The sequence below is a fragment of the Hypomesus nipponensis genome, chromosome 8 (genome assembly GCF_054491055.1).
Source record: "Hypomesus nipponensis isolate SF chromosome 8, ASM5449105v1, whole genome shotgun sequence".
In the NCBI taxonomy this organism is placed as follows: domain Eukaryota; kingdom Metazoa; phylum Chordata; class Actinopteri; order Osmeriformes; family Osmeridae; genus Hypomesus; species Hypomesus nipponensis.
Window position 1 is genome coordinate 12,322,501 of NC_140368.1, and position 15,133 is coordinate 12,337,633.

A 15,133-nucleotide genomic window follows, 5' to 3' on the forward strand; every position below is an offset into this window, starting at 1 on the left:
GTTTGTGTGATGTAGCTGTGGGGTCACCTGAATCATGTAGTTGTGGTTCCATTATGCAGAGAACAGGACTCAGGCTACCCCTTCTCTTCCTTATTCTCAGCTTATGTGTGTGTGTGAGTGTGGTGTATGTAGATGTGTGTGTGGTTTTGTTTAACTACCCTTGTGGGGACCAGATGTCCTCACAAATATAGTGAAATGTGACAACTTCAAATGCTTTTTTTTCAGGGGGTTTCAGAGTCAAGGTTAGAGGTGAGGGGTTTGTGGTTAGGAAACACCATTTTGAATGGATGTGAATGGTTGGCCTCATTAAAAAAGCTTGTGTGTGTGTGTGTGTGTGTGTGTGTGTGTGTGTGTGTGTGTAGAGGTGCAGGTTGATAGAGACGGCGGACCAGGATCTGACAGATTTCACCAAGTGTCTGGCTATCATGGTGGAGGAGATACAGCAACGCCAGCTACAGGTAAGATCACACACACACACACCTGCCTCCATTCGTACGAGGCACACGCACACACACACACTTGTAAATACACACAAACGCAAATTAAGATCTGCTTATATTTTATTGTCTATGCCTGCCTACTTTTTGCTGTTTGTTGGCAAACATAGTCACACACACGCACACACACACACAGGCATAGACACAGTCACACACACACGTCATTTTGTCCCCCGAAAGTGGTGTGTTTTTAAGCATTGCCATTCACCACATGGAGTGGGTTGAGTGTTTTTTCAATCACAGTTAGAGGTGCAATCACTAAATTTCTCACTGTTGATGAGCCAAACAAAACCGGAGAGAACACACACATACAAACACACTCACACACTCACTCACACATTCATTCACACACACACACACACACACACACGCACAAGACAAAAGCGCAAAGCAAACGTTAGCATACATTGTTGTTTTGATGGTAACTCTTTGCCTTGTTCCAAATAAAGAGATTGAGAGAGAGAGAGCTAGGAGAGATGAGAGTGTGAGAGAGGAGAGCGAAAAGAGGAGGGAGAGAGAGGGTTAGTTTGATGGAAACAGAGATGTGAAGTGTTTGGACTAGTTGGTGTGAACACCATCTTGTTGCTTAGAATTGATTTGTGACTTTGGAGAGGCATCGCATCTTCATTCCCTCGCTCGCTCTCTCCCTCCATCCCCATCTCACTTCCTCTTCACCCTCCCTCCCTCTCCCTCTCTCTCTCTCTCTCTCTCTCTCTCTCTCTCTCCCTCTCTCTCTCTCTCTCTCTCTCTCTCTCTTCCTTCCCACCCTCCCTCCTTCTGATCCTCTCCCTCCTCCCTTCCTTCATCCCCCTCACATCTCCTCTTTCATCCTCCTGTCCAGATGTCAGAGTGTATCAACCTGGACCTAACCTGTCTGCCGGTTTGCGTACGTGCGCGTGTGTGTGTGTGTGTGAGAGAGAGAGAGAATGAAGTGAGGGATTCGAGGAGAAAACACTTAGACAAGCAAGCATTCCCTCTGACAGGTGAGAATAAGAAAGAACACACACACACACACACAGCCCCTTGATGGCTTGTCTCCAGCCAACAAGGATCTGTGTGTAGTGTCTCTCCCCAAACCTCCGTCAATAACCAACCAGACAGGCCATCGCTCAGGCCTTTCTCTGCCTTAAAACCCCCGTGTGTGTGTCAACGTGGATGCGCGCGTGTGTGTCTGGTGTGTGCGCGGCAGCATGTGCGCGTGCGTGTCACCACTCCAAGGCCTGGTTAGAGGTAGCCAGCTCGACGCAACAAAGCAGCCGGGAATTGTTTGTTTGTTTGTGGCTTTGTTAAAGACTCTGAACGTCTCCCGAACCGGGGGATTTAAACGGTACACACTCTTTATCCCCCCCTCTCTCTCTCTCTCTGTCTCTCTCTCTCTCTCTCCCTCTCTCTCTCTCTCTCTCTCTCTCTCTCTCTCTCTCTCTCTGTCTTTATCTCTTTCTCTCTCACTCTTTATCTCTCTCTCTGTGTATCTCTCTCTGTCTTTATCTCTCTCTCTCTCTCTCTCTCTCTCTCTCTCTCTCTCTCTCTCTCTCTCTCTGTATCTCTCTCACTGTTTCTCTCCCCTTCTCTCTCTTTGTCTCCATCTAAATGTCTCTACCTCTCTCCCCTGTCTGTCAGTACTGTTCTGTGGCTGTATTGTGTCATGACAGCATTAAAAGAGTCTGAGTTACTGTGTTTGTAATCCCCAGTTGCTATAAATCCTTCAGCCTCTTTCTGCTTAGCTGGCCTTCCCTACATCAAGAAGTCATCTATTTATTATGTTTAATAGACTCATTAGAGAGGATCAATGGGCTTGTTGGGCGATTCGGTGTGTATGTGAGCGTTCACGTGTATGAGAGTGTTTGTGGGTGTGTGTCTCCTTACGTGACCTGCGTCCTCGTCGTGTCGTCGGCGATGCTGCTGACACGACAGTTCTGTTCCCCATTTTCGTCCTGTCTGTCTCATTATCCCTCCATCATCTCTCGCGATGGGGGCATAACTGTGTCGTTTACCCCTGGGGCCCAGGCCGTCCCTCAGCCAATGGGAGAGGGGGACAGCCGCGTTCCTGTCGGGCCAACGATGTCATCATCGTTAGCTTCCCTGGTGACGGCATGGGTGGTGTTATTTATTAAGAGTCCATCGGTCATCATGGAGGACGTTCTCCCAATCTGACCAGCAATGACCTTGCGAGATGAAGAGGTGTGTCTGACTAGCAAGTCTGGGTGAGATGTGGATCTCTAACTAGCAGGTTAGGGTGAGATGTGGAGCTCTAACTAGCAGGTTAGGGTGAGATGTGAAGCTCTAACTAGCATGTTAGGGTAAAATGTGGAGCTCTAACTAGCAGGTTAGGGTGAGATGTAGAGCTCTAACCAGCAGGTTAAGGTGAGCTTTCAGAAGTCTAACTAGCCTTTCAGGGTGAGATGTAGAGGTCTGACTAGCAGGTTAGGGTGATCCCATGTGTTCCTCCATTGCATACAGATGTCAACCCTGTTTAGTTATTTATAGTTGTTGTTGTTTGTTGTTGTTGGTGTTGATAAAATAGGGAGGAATGAGAGAGATCAACTCGGTGTCTGTTTTGATAATCCTCTTTTCGTCTCTCTGAGGAGGATGACGTCTGGGCAGAGTTTGTTTACATTCAGCATGTCTTGAGGGTGTCGAACACTGGTGTGTGTGCGTGTGAGTGTATGTGTGTGTCCGTGCGTGCGTGCGTGTGTGTGTGTGTGTGTGCGTGTGTGTGTGTGCCTCTTCTCTAGATGTGCCTAACCCAATTTTCAACTCATCAGGGTTCTTTCACAACTTGTCTTTAGTGGAAGTGTACAGTGCATACTGCTTTTCTCTCACTCTGTAAATGAGGTGCAGAGGATGAGGAGGAGGTGCTGAGAGGATGAAGAGGAGGGATAGAGAGGAAGAAGAGGAGGGGCAGAGAGGAAGAAGAGGAGGGGCAGAGAGGAAGAAGAGGAGGGGCAGAGAGGAAGAAGAGGAGGGGCAGAGAGGAAGAAGAGGAGGGGCAGAGAGGAAGAAGAGGAGGGGTAGAGAGGAAGAAGAGGGCAAGTGGGGGATGAAGACGGAGGGGTAGATGATTTATGAGTGGAGCAACGGAGAGGAGGAACTTGATCCTAAAGTGAAAACCTGCACAGTGTGTACCGATGATCCGGCTTTTAAACTATCCCCCCCCTCCCCCCCTCAGGTAGACACCATCGTGACCCTGGGGGGTCTGGCTGGAAGGCTGGACCAGACCATGGCTTCAGTAGAGACGCTCTACCACGCCCGCTCCATCACACAGCTGCCCCTGGTGGTCATCCAGGGAGGTAGCCTGGCTCTCCTGCTCCGCCCGGTAACGACTGCACACACACACACGCACACACACCCCTTTGACACATACACGCACGCGCACGTATTAGACACAAACAGACACACTAGACATGAGACGCACTACCCTTCCAAAGCTCGGGGTCACTTTGAACTTGCCGTGGTTTGGTAAGAAAAAGCTTTTTTTGGTCCATAAAAATGGCATCAGATTGTAAATGCAGCGTCGACATTGCTAATGTCGAAATGACTATTGTTGCTGGAAACGGCAGACTGTTTCCTGTCTCCACAAAGGCTTACAGAGGCCTGTTGTAGGCAACCATCAGTCCTGTGAGGCTTTGGCACAGTGTTTTTGCTATTCCAAGTTAATCATTTTAAAAGGCTAATGGATCATTAGAAAACCCTTCTGCAATAATGACATTGGCATAGCGGCAGGCTTCTTTGAGCTAGCTGAGTATCTGCAGCGTCAGCAATTGTGGCTTCGATAACAGACTCAAAATAGCCCCAAACGAAGGACTTCCTGAAACCCGTCAGTCTTTTCTTGTTCTGAAGCAATTCCGAGAAACTGAAAAATCTCGCACACAACGTGTTTGCGCTACTCCCTTCGCAGACCAGCGCAAACCGGTTCGAACCGGAATAGGCCGAGGAGGGAGGGAGGGAGTGCCTGGTGGACGACTGGGCAAGGGGATCAGTGTCTGCGTCTGAGAAACAGACGCTTCCCAGGTCCTCTACACGAGCAGTTTTGTTAAACAGCGGCGCCCGCAAAACACCGTTCTCAACGTCAACGGTGAAGAGGAGACTCGGGCATGCTGACCTTCTCGGCAGAGCTGCAACGAAAAGGCCAGATCTCAGACTGGCCAATGGGAGAAAGATCAGATTAGGACGGGTCGAAGAAACCAGACACCGGACGGTGGAATTGGACAAAAAGCGATCTGGACAGACGTGTCAAAGCTTGAGGGTTGTTCGGATCACAAAGCCCAAATGATGGATCGTGGAGGAGCGATTGAAGCCTGTCTGCCCGGCCCGATCCCTGAGGTGTTCTGAGGGTGTATCGGGGGGGGGGGGGTGGAGAACTGGGAGATCTTGGACAGGGTGAAGGGATCTTGGAGGAGGAAGGCCATCACTCTGTTTTGCAACACCATACCCCGTGGATGGCGTTTGATTGGAGCCAATTTCCCCCCTCAGCCATGACCAAGCCAAGCACAGCTCCAAGTGAGAGATCTATTTAGGGAAGAAGCAATCAGCTGGTATTGTGTGTGTAATGCAGTGTGCCAGCACAGTCACCAGATCTCAACCCTTTTGAGTTGCCGTGGGAGCAGCTCGACCGCGCGGCACTCCAGAAGCGAGAAGAATCAAGCCAGTCGGCGTGGGAGGTGCTTCAGGAAGCGCGCGTCGAAATCTCCTCAGATTGCCTCGGCAAATTGACAGCCACAATGCCAAAGGCTGCAATCGCTGTCGATGGCCGGTGCCGATTACTTGACAGAAACAAAGTTGGAAGGACACACTTGTGATTTCAAGCGAAAATGTGTTCTTTCTAAACTTGTCAATGACTGTATTTCCCAATCGAACTCATTACAGGTATGTTTTAAAGGAAAACCGGGACATTTCTAAGTGACCCCGAACTTTTGAACGGTATTAACATAATAAGATGAACACCACACATGCACACGACACCAGACATACACGTACGCACACATTCACACCACGCCCACACACGCACACATCATACGAACGCACATAGTTCCCCCCCCCCCTGTTCTCCTGTTGCCCTTGTTTGTTTGGCGAGCGTCTCACTTGCAGCAGAATAGCTTCCCTCGTTCTATGTCTTCCCACCTGATTGAGTTCACAAGTAGGTCGAGAGCCAAGGTTTGGAATGTAATCTTTTCGCTTGAACGATATTACTACGTACTAGTCTGTCATGACTTCTAAATACCTCATGTTACACTAAACACAGTCTCTCTCTCTTTGTCTCCATCCTTTTCCTCCCACTCGCCCCCGTTCCCCCTGACTTCTCTTTCCTCGACCCTCTTGCTCGCTCTCTCCCTCTCACGCTCGCTCTCTTTTTGTTGTTTGTCATTATTCCAAAGACATGTTGTCATTTACTGCTTCATAGCTGGACACCTCCAATTAATCTTCCTTGAGTGAAGGTACATTCATCTAATCTGTCAAAGTTGTTCAGATTCAAGGAGAGAGAGAAACGAGAGAAAGAAGAGAAGGGAAAAGGAGAGAGGGAGGAGGAGGAGGAGAAAATAAAGTGAGAGAGTGCTGTACAAAGAAGTGAAGGTGAATGTAACCTTACAAAGAGGATGACGAGGCTCGTTAGAGTCACAGCTGAGCGCTCAAACACCTCTCCGGTTTCCTTCGAAAAATGCGGGACACGCACTCGCACGAGGTACGCTCGAACACTCGACACATGCCGACACATTAAAGCGCACGCGGCAACACAGAATGGCTTGCGCAATCACAAATCACGGAAGGACGTTTGCCAACTTCCGAGGCGGGTGTGACACGGCAACATATGTGATCGGTGAATTTCCACAGCTATGCGGACGACACACAACTATATATATCCACTGAACCCAATGACGCAATGGCCATCAATTCCATTACCAGCTGCCTATTGGCAATAAACACATGGATGAAGGATAACTTTCTTAAATTAAATGTAGACAAAACTGAAGTCCTACTATGTGGCCCCAAATCCAAAAGAGAGGTGCTTACTAAGAATCTAGGAGGTTTAACTCCCTGGCTTAAACCGACTTGAGGTGACAAGTCTCGGTGTAATCCTGGACTCGCGGCGTTGTCTGGGTTATGATGTGTGTGTGCAAGTGGCAGCTCGGGTCTAAGACGGATTTGAAAGAGATTTGTTGTATGTTTTAGATCAATTACTTGTATCACTTGTATTATTGTTTTTGTTGATTTTATGTGAAGCACCTTGAGCTGCAATTCCTGTATTCGAGTTCAAGTTCAAGTTTTTTATTTGTCAGGTACACAGAACAACACAAGGTCAGACTGGGCACTGAAATTCTTAAGACAAGACAACGCAAGCACCTGGCATAACATAACATATAAGTACACAGAACATAATTTACATCAATGCTGAGCTTAAATAAGTGAAACTTCCTAAATATACAGCTAGCAATAAATAATCGACTATACCAACCCTAATACTAAAACTTCCTAGATTACAGATAACAATAAATAGTACACTATACTAACCCTAAATGCACATAAAACCTATTTCAACCCTATAACCTATTCTAACCTAAGTGGAGCACAGTAAAATAGTGCAAAATTACAGATCAGTGACTATGTCAATGACCATACAGGAGCTTGGTGGCGAGGTACAGTGAGGTACAGTAGTGCAATGTGACTGATAGTGCAACCAGTAGCTGAAAGTGACAGTGTATAAGTGACTAGTGTGAAGTGTATCAGTGTCCATATCAATGTCCATTCAGAAGCCTGATGGCCCTTGGGTAGAAACTGTTGTCCAGTCTGCGTGTGCGCGACCGGATCCTGCGGTAACGTCTGCCAGAAGGCGACGGGGTAAAGAGACTGAAGGATGGGTGGGAACAGTCTCTTAGAATCCTGCCGGCTTTCCTTAGGCATCGTGTTTGGTAGGTGTCCTGTAGGGCTGGGAGCTTCCTCCCGATGATGAACTCAGTAGAACGGACCACACTTCGTAGGGCCTTGCGGCCCCTGTCTGTGCAGCTCCCATACCACACTGTAATGCACCCAGTCAGAATGCTCTCTATAGTGCATCTGTAAAAGTTAGTGAGGATGACTGAGTCCATACAAAACTTCTTCAGTTTTCTCAGGAAGAAGAGGCGCTTACGGGCCGCTTTGACCACCTTGTCCGTGTGAACAGACCAGGTGAGGTCGTTGCTGATGTTCACCCCGAGGAACTTGAAGCAGCTGACCTTCTCCACTTCAGATCCATTGATGAGTAGGGGTGCATGCTCCTCCTCCTGCCGCCTCCTATAGTCCACAATCATCTCCTTGCTGATGTTAAGAGAGAGGTTATTGTCCTGACACCATGATGTCAGGGTGTCAACCTCCTCTCTGTAGGCTGACTCGTCACTGTCAGAGATGAGGCCCACGATGGTTGTGTCGTCACCAAACTTAACAAGGAGGTTGGAGCTGTGCGTTGCCGCACAGTCGTGAGTGAACAAGGAGAACAGGAGAGGGCTGAGCACACAGCCCTGGGGGGTGCCTGTGTTGGTGATCAGTGTGGATGAGGTGCGGTCACCGATTCTCACCCCCTGTGGCCTTCCCGTCAGGAAGTGGAAGATCCACTTGCAGAGGGAGGTGCTTAGTCCCAAGTCCACAAGCTTGGAGACCAGTCTGGAGGGGATGATGGTGTTGAATGCTGAGCTGTAGTCAATGAACAGCATCCTCACATACGTATTCCCTTTGTCCAGGTGGGAGAGAGCGGTGTGCATAGTCAGAGCGATGGCATCGTCTGTAGACCTGTTGGACCGGTATGCAAACTGCATAGGGTCCAGGGTGGGGGGCAGCGAGGAGCAAGTGAAGGATGTGACTAGCCCCTCGAAGCACTTCATGATGGCAGAGGTCAGTGCTATCGGGCGATAGTCATTCAAACATGAGACCTTGGTGTTCTTGGGCACAGGGATAATGGTGGTCCTCTTGAAGCAGGTGGGGAGTACAGACAGGTTGAGGGAGAGGTTGAAGACGTCACTGAAGACCCCTGCCAGCTGGTCAGCGCATCCCCTGAGGGCCCTACCTGAAATGCCGTCTGGGCCAGGTGCCTTGCGGGGGGTTGATCTTCTTAAAGCACAGCCTCACCTCGGCTACAGTTACCGTAGGCACACCACTGGCTTGGCCTTCGGGTAGCTCCACCGTCCCTCTCAGAGCGAGCGTAGAAGGAGTTCAGCTCGTCTGGCAGTAGGACAGAGGACTGGGTCTCATTGTAGCCTCTCCCTTTGTAGTCAGTGATGGCTTTAAGTCCACTCCCCATGTGCCTCGGAAGTTGGTATGAAACGCGCTATATAAATAAAGTCTTACTTACTTACTTAGGTGCAAAACAATGGTAGCGCGCTAGCCGCGCTGAACAGAGCGGGGTGTCTGGGTCTGGTTCCTCCAAATAGATCCTTCTGTTCTCGCGCGCACACAGGCGGGCGTTAGACACACGGCCTGCTCCACTAAGGTGTGGCTGATTTAAATGACGCCGTCGAATTCAGCTGTTTGAGAACAAACGCCGATTTCTAAAGTTGGGAGGGCACCTCGAGAACAGAGCGAAGTCTGTGTGCTTGCGCGCGTGCGTGCGGAGACTAGAATGGCGGAAGGATAGCTTTGGTGTCCTCCGCTGTGCGTTGCTGTGTAAGGGGATGGGGTGCTTTCTACGATAGTCGTTTGTGTGTGTGTGTGTGTTTGTGTGTCACGATCCATGTCTCTCTGCTTTACTGGTTGGAGGGGGTAGGTATTAGAGGCCAGTCAAACCTGCTCACGTTAGTCTCCGCTGTGAAGCTCAGCCATCCTAACTGCTTATACATCCACATGTCACAAAGCAGCTTACAACACACACGCACACACGCGCACACAAACACGCAGACACACACAGAGACGCACATTGACGCAACTTCTATCCGCCTTCGAGACTCACGCACACACTCACAAATATATATATATATATATATATATATATATATATATAAATATATATATACGCACACACTGACATAGCCCCAGGGCTAGTTCATCAGAAGAGTACTCCTCTCCAAGTTTCTCTGGAACTTTCTCTCCCTCCCTCAGGCTCCCTCTGCAAACGAGAGGAAAACATTTTGAAATGAACCTTTTCATGGAGGCAATGTTTGTATGTTCCTCTTTATTTCAGCAGTCATCATTATTTCCCATGTACCCCTGTGTCTGTCTGTCTCAGTGTGTGGGTGTGCATGTGTGTGTGGATGTCTGTACCTGTGTGCGTGTGTGGGTCCCTGAGTGAAGTGTGTGTGTCTGTGTATGTGTGTGTGTCAGTGTGCGAAGAAAATAAAGTTCAATGTCAACTTTTTCTATTTTCAGCAACACAATATAAAGATGGTCATTTAACTTCAAACCTACACGCTCCTCAGCTAATATCAGACTGATTCAAAGTGTGTGTGAGGGGTGTAGAAGGGAGAGTAGGTCGCTGTGAACCAGAGGACCAGGACAAGCTCACAGAAAGAAAAGGCACCATTCAGACCAAAAATCAACGATGGTGATTCGGGTCACAGCCCAGGGAACCTGCACACGTCAGCGGGGAGGTGAACCGTCGGGGTCAGGGCCCTCCTGGTTGGCCCCGCCCCTACCCCCCTCCCAGGTCTCGCCGGGGGACGTTGGAAGGCAGAGGCAGGTGTCGGGGGGTGGGGGGTTAGCGCCGACCCCTGGATCTCTTCTGGCGGTGGGGACATGTGGCTTCCTCAGGGGTTCGGGGGCCCTCCCGGCCCTCCCTGCACCAGGGGCAGCTGAGCCCTGCCTTAATCAGCACCCCCCGCTCCACTGGAGCTGAACCCGCTGGACTCAGGAGAGGGGAGAGGTTGAAGCCAGAGGGAGGCTGAGGGAGACAAAGTCCAAGGGTGAGGGAGAGAGAGAGAGAGAGAGAGAGTGAGTATGTGAGAGAGAGAGAATGTGAGAGAGAGAGAATGTGAGAGAGAGAGAATGTGAGAGAAAGCGGGCGAGAGAGACTGGCGGAGAGAGAGACCCTCGAACAATCAACAGCACCCGAAGCAACAGCAACCGAAGAAAACTGGCCCATGGAAGTCAATTCAAAAAAGACAAATTATGGTCATACAAAAAAGCCCAATTGTCTGGAACAGAGGCGCGTATTCACACGGGGAAACAAAACTGTGGAACACACATACTAAAGCCTACAAATGACAGCCTCTGGTAGCTTCCGCTTGGCAGTGAATGCACTTAAAGAACAAGCTTGTAGAGCTTTCTTTGCAATCAAACAACATGTTAATCAACTAGGCCGATTCCCATTAACGTTAGAAATCCCGAAAAATCTTTAACATTTGACTCCAATCTAAAGCCCTTGCAGTCCATGAAGTGAACCCAGAGAAGAGCCCACCATACCAGCTGGTTATGAGACTAACAAACCAGCTGTCCAGCACAACTCCCTCTCAGTACATCAATCCTTCATTAACGCCAAACAGAATAACACAAATTACAACAGAAAACAAAAACTCCTATCTAGAACTCTGGGAAAAAGAAACCAAAACACGAAACGAACCAGATCGGGGCCTAAACAGAAACTACGAAATGGCGGAATGTCTCGGCTATATATTGTCAAGGACATAAAGCTGAGAGAGCTGCTCACTAAATACAGTGAGCGCACTCTTGAAATCGAAAAAGGAAGACATAGACAGAGATCAATATCTCAAACGATTGAGCCAGTTAATTAAAGACTCCACATAGCTTGATGTCAACTAGAAATGAAGGATATCTCTGGACGAAGGGCCTACAGCAAGTCTTGCCGCTAGATATGTATCTCAATGTCACAACCTGAGGGACAGTGAATCGACCTTGTGTGATTCTTAAAACCTTTCTGTATCTTAACATGTATAAATACATATTACTTTTCCCCAACTCGTTATGCTACTGCTATTTTGTTGTATTATTCATGATTATACTCCTTATTATATGTTATGAATGATATATATGTAAAACAAATATTATATTGTCCCTTCAATGTGGACTGCTTCGGCAATTTTGCTCAACCCGAACAGTCGTGCCCATAAAGCATTCTAAACTGAACAGAGAGCGAGAGTGAGAGAGATAGATAGAGAGACAGAGAGAGGGGGATGAGAAAGAGAGAGAAAGGGAAAGAATGTGTGAGAGAGGGTGAGATTGATAGAGAGACATATAGAGAGGGGGGTTGAGAATGTGTGTGAGAGAGAGAGGGAGCGGGAGAGCGAGCGAGAGAGAGAGAAAGAGAGAGAGAGAAGGTCGTCGTTTGGCTCCCGTTCTGGCGTGAGCAGCCGACCCGGGCGGAGCCAGGCTCCCTGGAGGAGGTGTTTACTGTGCGTTGTCCTGTGGCATTGTGGTCCTGTGGTCCACTAAAACACACGTGAGAGCAGCTCGCCTGCCTCAAGTCTCCTGAACGCTACGCTTCACTGCCGTCTGAGTGTCCGGTGCGTATGTCTGTCCGTCTGTGTGAGCGTCTGTTTCTGTGTGTCTGCGTGTGATAGAGAGATGGAGAGAGAGAGCGAGAGAGAGAGAGAGATGGAGAGAGAGAGATTATTTATTGGGTGAAAAACCTAACTTCTGTATTTTAGCGTTAAAGGATGTATCAGCTTGTCATGGCCTCAGAGACAGCCACAATGAGATAAATGTTTAATATGGCAAACATAACATGTTTTCATTTTCGTTTTCAGATTTTTTTTAAATGTTACTGTAATTTTTCAAAATTTCAAATCTATTATTTGATTATTTCTATTATTACTATCATTATATAACCTGGTATATGTGCGTATGTATGTGTATGTATGGGTATATACTAGTGCTGTCAGTTTAACGCGTTATTAACGGCGTTAACGCAAACCCAAATTAACGGCGTCAATTATTTTATCGCGCGATTAACGCTCTTTTTGGCCTAGCAAACTTTGTAGTTTTTTTCACATGCTGTTGCAACAACTACCGACGTTAGAAAAACTACAACACCACACCGGATCTAGCTAGACCGGAAACAAAACAACAGGCACGCCAAACACTCGTTTGGCTTGCGAGCTGGCTAAAGAGTAGTAGCAGAGCCCGTTTACGGATATTAGACATTCTCTGGTAGTAGGCTAACGTTACGTTTTGAGTGGATGACGAGCGCGAGATGCCGAAATGGATGCCAATAAGATTCTGAATGGAAAGTTTGTTTTTAAAAAGTTGCCAAATGGTTCTTTTGACAAGACCAGTGATCTGTGTGTTTTGTCGTTGTAAACTGAGATATCATCGCAGCACGTCCAGTCTGAAATACCACTTGATGGCTAAGCACACAGCTGATGCGAATTCTCTGCCCCCTCGTCAAAGCCAGGCGATTGCAATGTTGTTTTCAATAAAAAAAAATATTTGCACAAAGCAATCCGAACCACTTTTCTATGTTGATAAGAGAATTAAAATTTGAAAAAAGATTGGGACAAAAAGAAATCAGGGACATTTAGAATAGATAAAAATGTGCGATTAATTGTGATTAATCGCGAGTTAACTATGACATTAATGCGATTAATCGCGATTAAATATTTTAATCGTTTGACAGCACTAGTATATACGTGTGTATATAAATGTGTGGGTGTTGGTACACGTGTGTATGCGTATATATGTGTGTATCTTATTTATGTATTTATTTCTACCGATTATTTGGCAACATTAATAATATACCAACTTAATTAAGAATAACATGGAAACAAGTTGTACACCCGTGTGGTGTAGCAACACGTATGTATATGTTACACAGCCGTGTGTGTCTCTCTGTATGTAAGTGTATGAAATATAAGTAGATATAAGGCCATGATTGATGAATATTTCTGTAATTCAACCGTTGCCTTGGCAATATGAACAATTGCTGTTTTCATTCAGAGAGAGAGAGAGAGAGAGAGAAAAGTAAACTTTTGTTCTTTTGGCCCCACTGTCTTTTTATAAAGGTGGTAATTTGACTTCAAACCTGCACACCCTTCAACGAGTATCAGACTGATTCAAAGTGTGTGTGAGGGTGCATTCTCCAGAGAAGGTGTAATTGTTAATTATCACATAAGGACTTAGATGCGGTAGATCTCTGATGTTACAGCAGGCTTAGTCCATCAACAATCAGGATATTATCATCCTCAGTCCAGATGCATCATCATTGTGAAGAAGACATTTGTATTTGTATTATCATTTGATGATAATACAAATACAAATGTCTAATGATTGAATTTTAAGGTCATCTGTTTGGATGACTCATTTTTCTCTCCCTCTCTTCCACCTACTCCTCTTTCCCTCTGTCTCTCTCCCTCCCCTCCATCTCTTCCCATCCCTCCCCCATCACTCTCTCTCTCTTCCCCTTCTTTTCAATCTCTCCTGTGCTCCCCATATGCTCCTTTGCCCCTCCCTCCCTCCCCCCCCCTCCCTCCCTCCCTACCTCCCTCCCTCCCTCTCCCTCTCCCCCCCCACAGGAGAGGATCTACAGGTTAGGTGTGAGTACAGGACTCGAAGGCCCCTGGTGTAGCCTCATCCCAGTGGGGGGGCCGTGTCGAACCCACACCACCGGGCTCAAGTGGAACCTGGGTATGTCCTCACACACGCGCACATCCATCCACACGTGCATGCACGCACAGTAGGGTTCGACAGTCGGAGACCGTTAGTCAGGATATGTTTTATGAATTTGTTCCGAATGGAATACTACTCCCTTTCCATTGCTGATGATAATATCAGCTTAAAGATGCTGTAGAGCAGAACTGGAAAATAGTTAAGTTCATCACACCACAGAAGAATGTGTTGATAACTACCCATCAAAATGTGGAAAAAACAAAAAAAACACAGACAAGTATGCTAAATTAGGCTTTTAACTCGTGAGAAAATCAGCAGTGTTCTCTGCTTGAGACTGGGGGGGGGGGTGTCGCTTGAAGGAGCTGAAGCTCCGCCCCCTCAAATGTTTGGAATTTAGCAACAACAGCGACAACTAGCTAAATCAATTGCAGAAGTCAGAGCAGCCATACCTGCAGTCTGTTTTATGTGTTCATCACTTTGTCTTTGCATCGTAATGCCGTCTGTGATCTAAGAGACGTAGATAGGTGGCTGTGACGTAGATAGGTGGTGTCTTGCCCTAACCCTTTACAAAACCTGAGCTGAAAACGGGTTAGAACCTGTTCAACGGTCTAACGCCACATTTCAGTGCAACAACGTTTTCGCGCTTTGCACATGCTCTCACTCATTTCACACGCATATAATGTACCGAGAAGCAAATCATGGAATTTGCTTTACAGCACCTTAAACAATATAAAAAAAGCTTAATCTTTAAAACATTTTTACACCTATAGCTATTTCAGAATAGCTAAAGTATTTGGCATTTTCATTTCTTTCTATATTTTTTTTGCTTTAATGACAGCGGGCACGGGCTCCACAAGTTAACGCAAAACCTGCTGAACCGTGTTCTCCCAGCAGGATCTGAACCGTGTTCCAAAGAGCTTCTGGTGATGTCACAGAATGCTTGGCTGTCTCAGTCTCCCATGACGTGTTCAATGTCTTCTCGGACTTTCGGACCCTCTAAAATGTGCGCGTGAACACTCACACAAACGCGCACGCGGACGCGCTAACGGACGCGCACAAACGCACGTGCGCTCTCAGCGTTTCGTTTTTTTCCTCTTTTGTGCTCACTCTGAATCTCT

General features: G+C 47.4%; 1 protein-coding gene across 5 annotated transcripts in view; it reads left to right on the top strand.

Moving 5' to 3' along the window:
• Positions 1-15,133, top strand: part of tpk1 (thiamin pyrophosphokinase 1) — a 43,413-nt gene that overhangs the window by 16,591 nt on the left and 11,689 nt on the right. For all 5 annotated transcript variants that reach the window (XM_084703730.1, XM_084703734.1, XM_084703733.1 and 2 more), the window contains 3 exons: positions 363-458; positions 3,667-3,813; positions 13,922-14,033. In XM_084703730.1, coding sequence (XP_084559856.1) covers positions 363-458; positions 3,667-3,813; positions 13,922-14,033 — 355 coding nt within the window. The remainder of the gene's footprint in view (positions 1-362; positions 459-3,666; positions 3,814-13,921; positions 14,034-15,133) is intronic.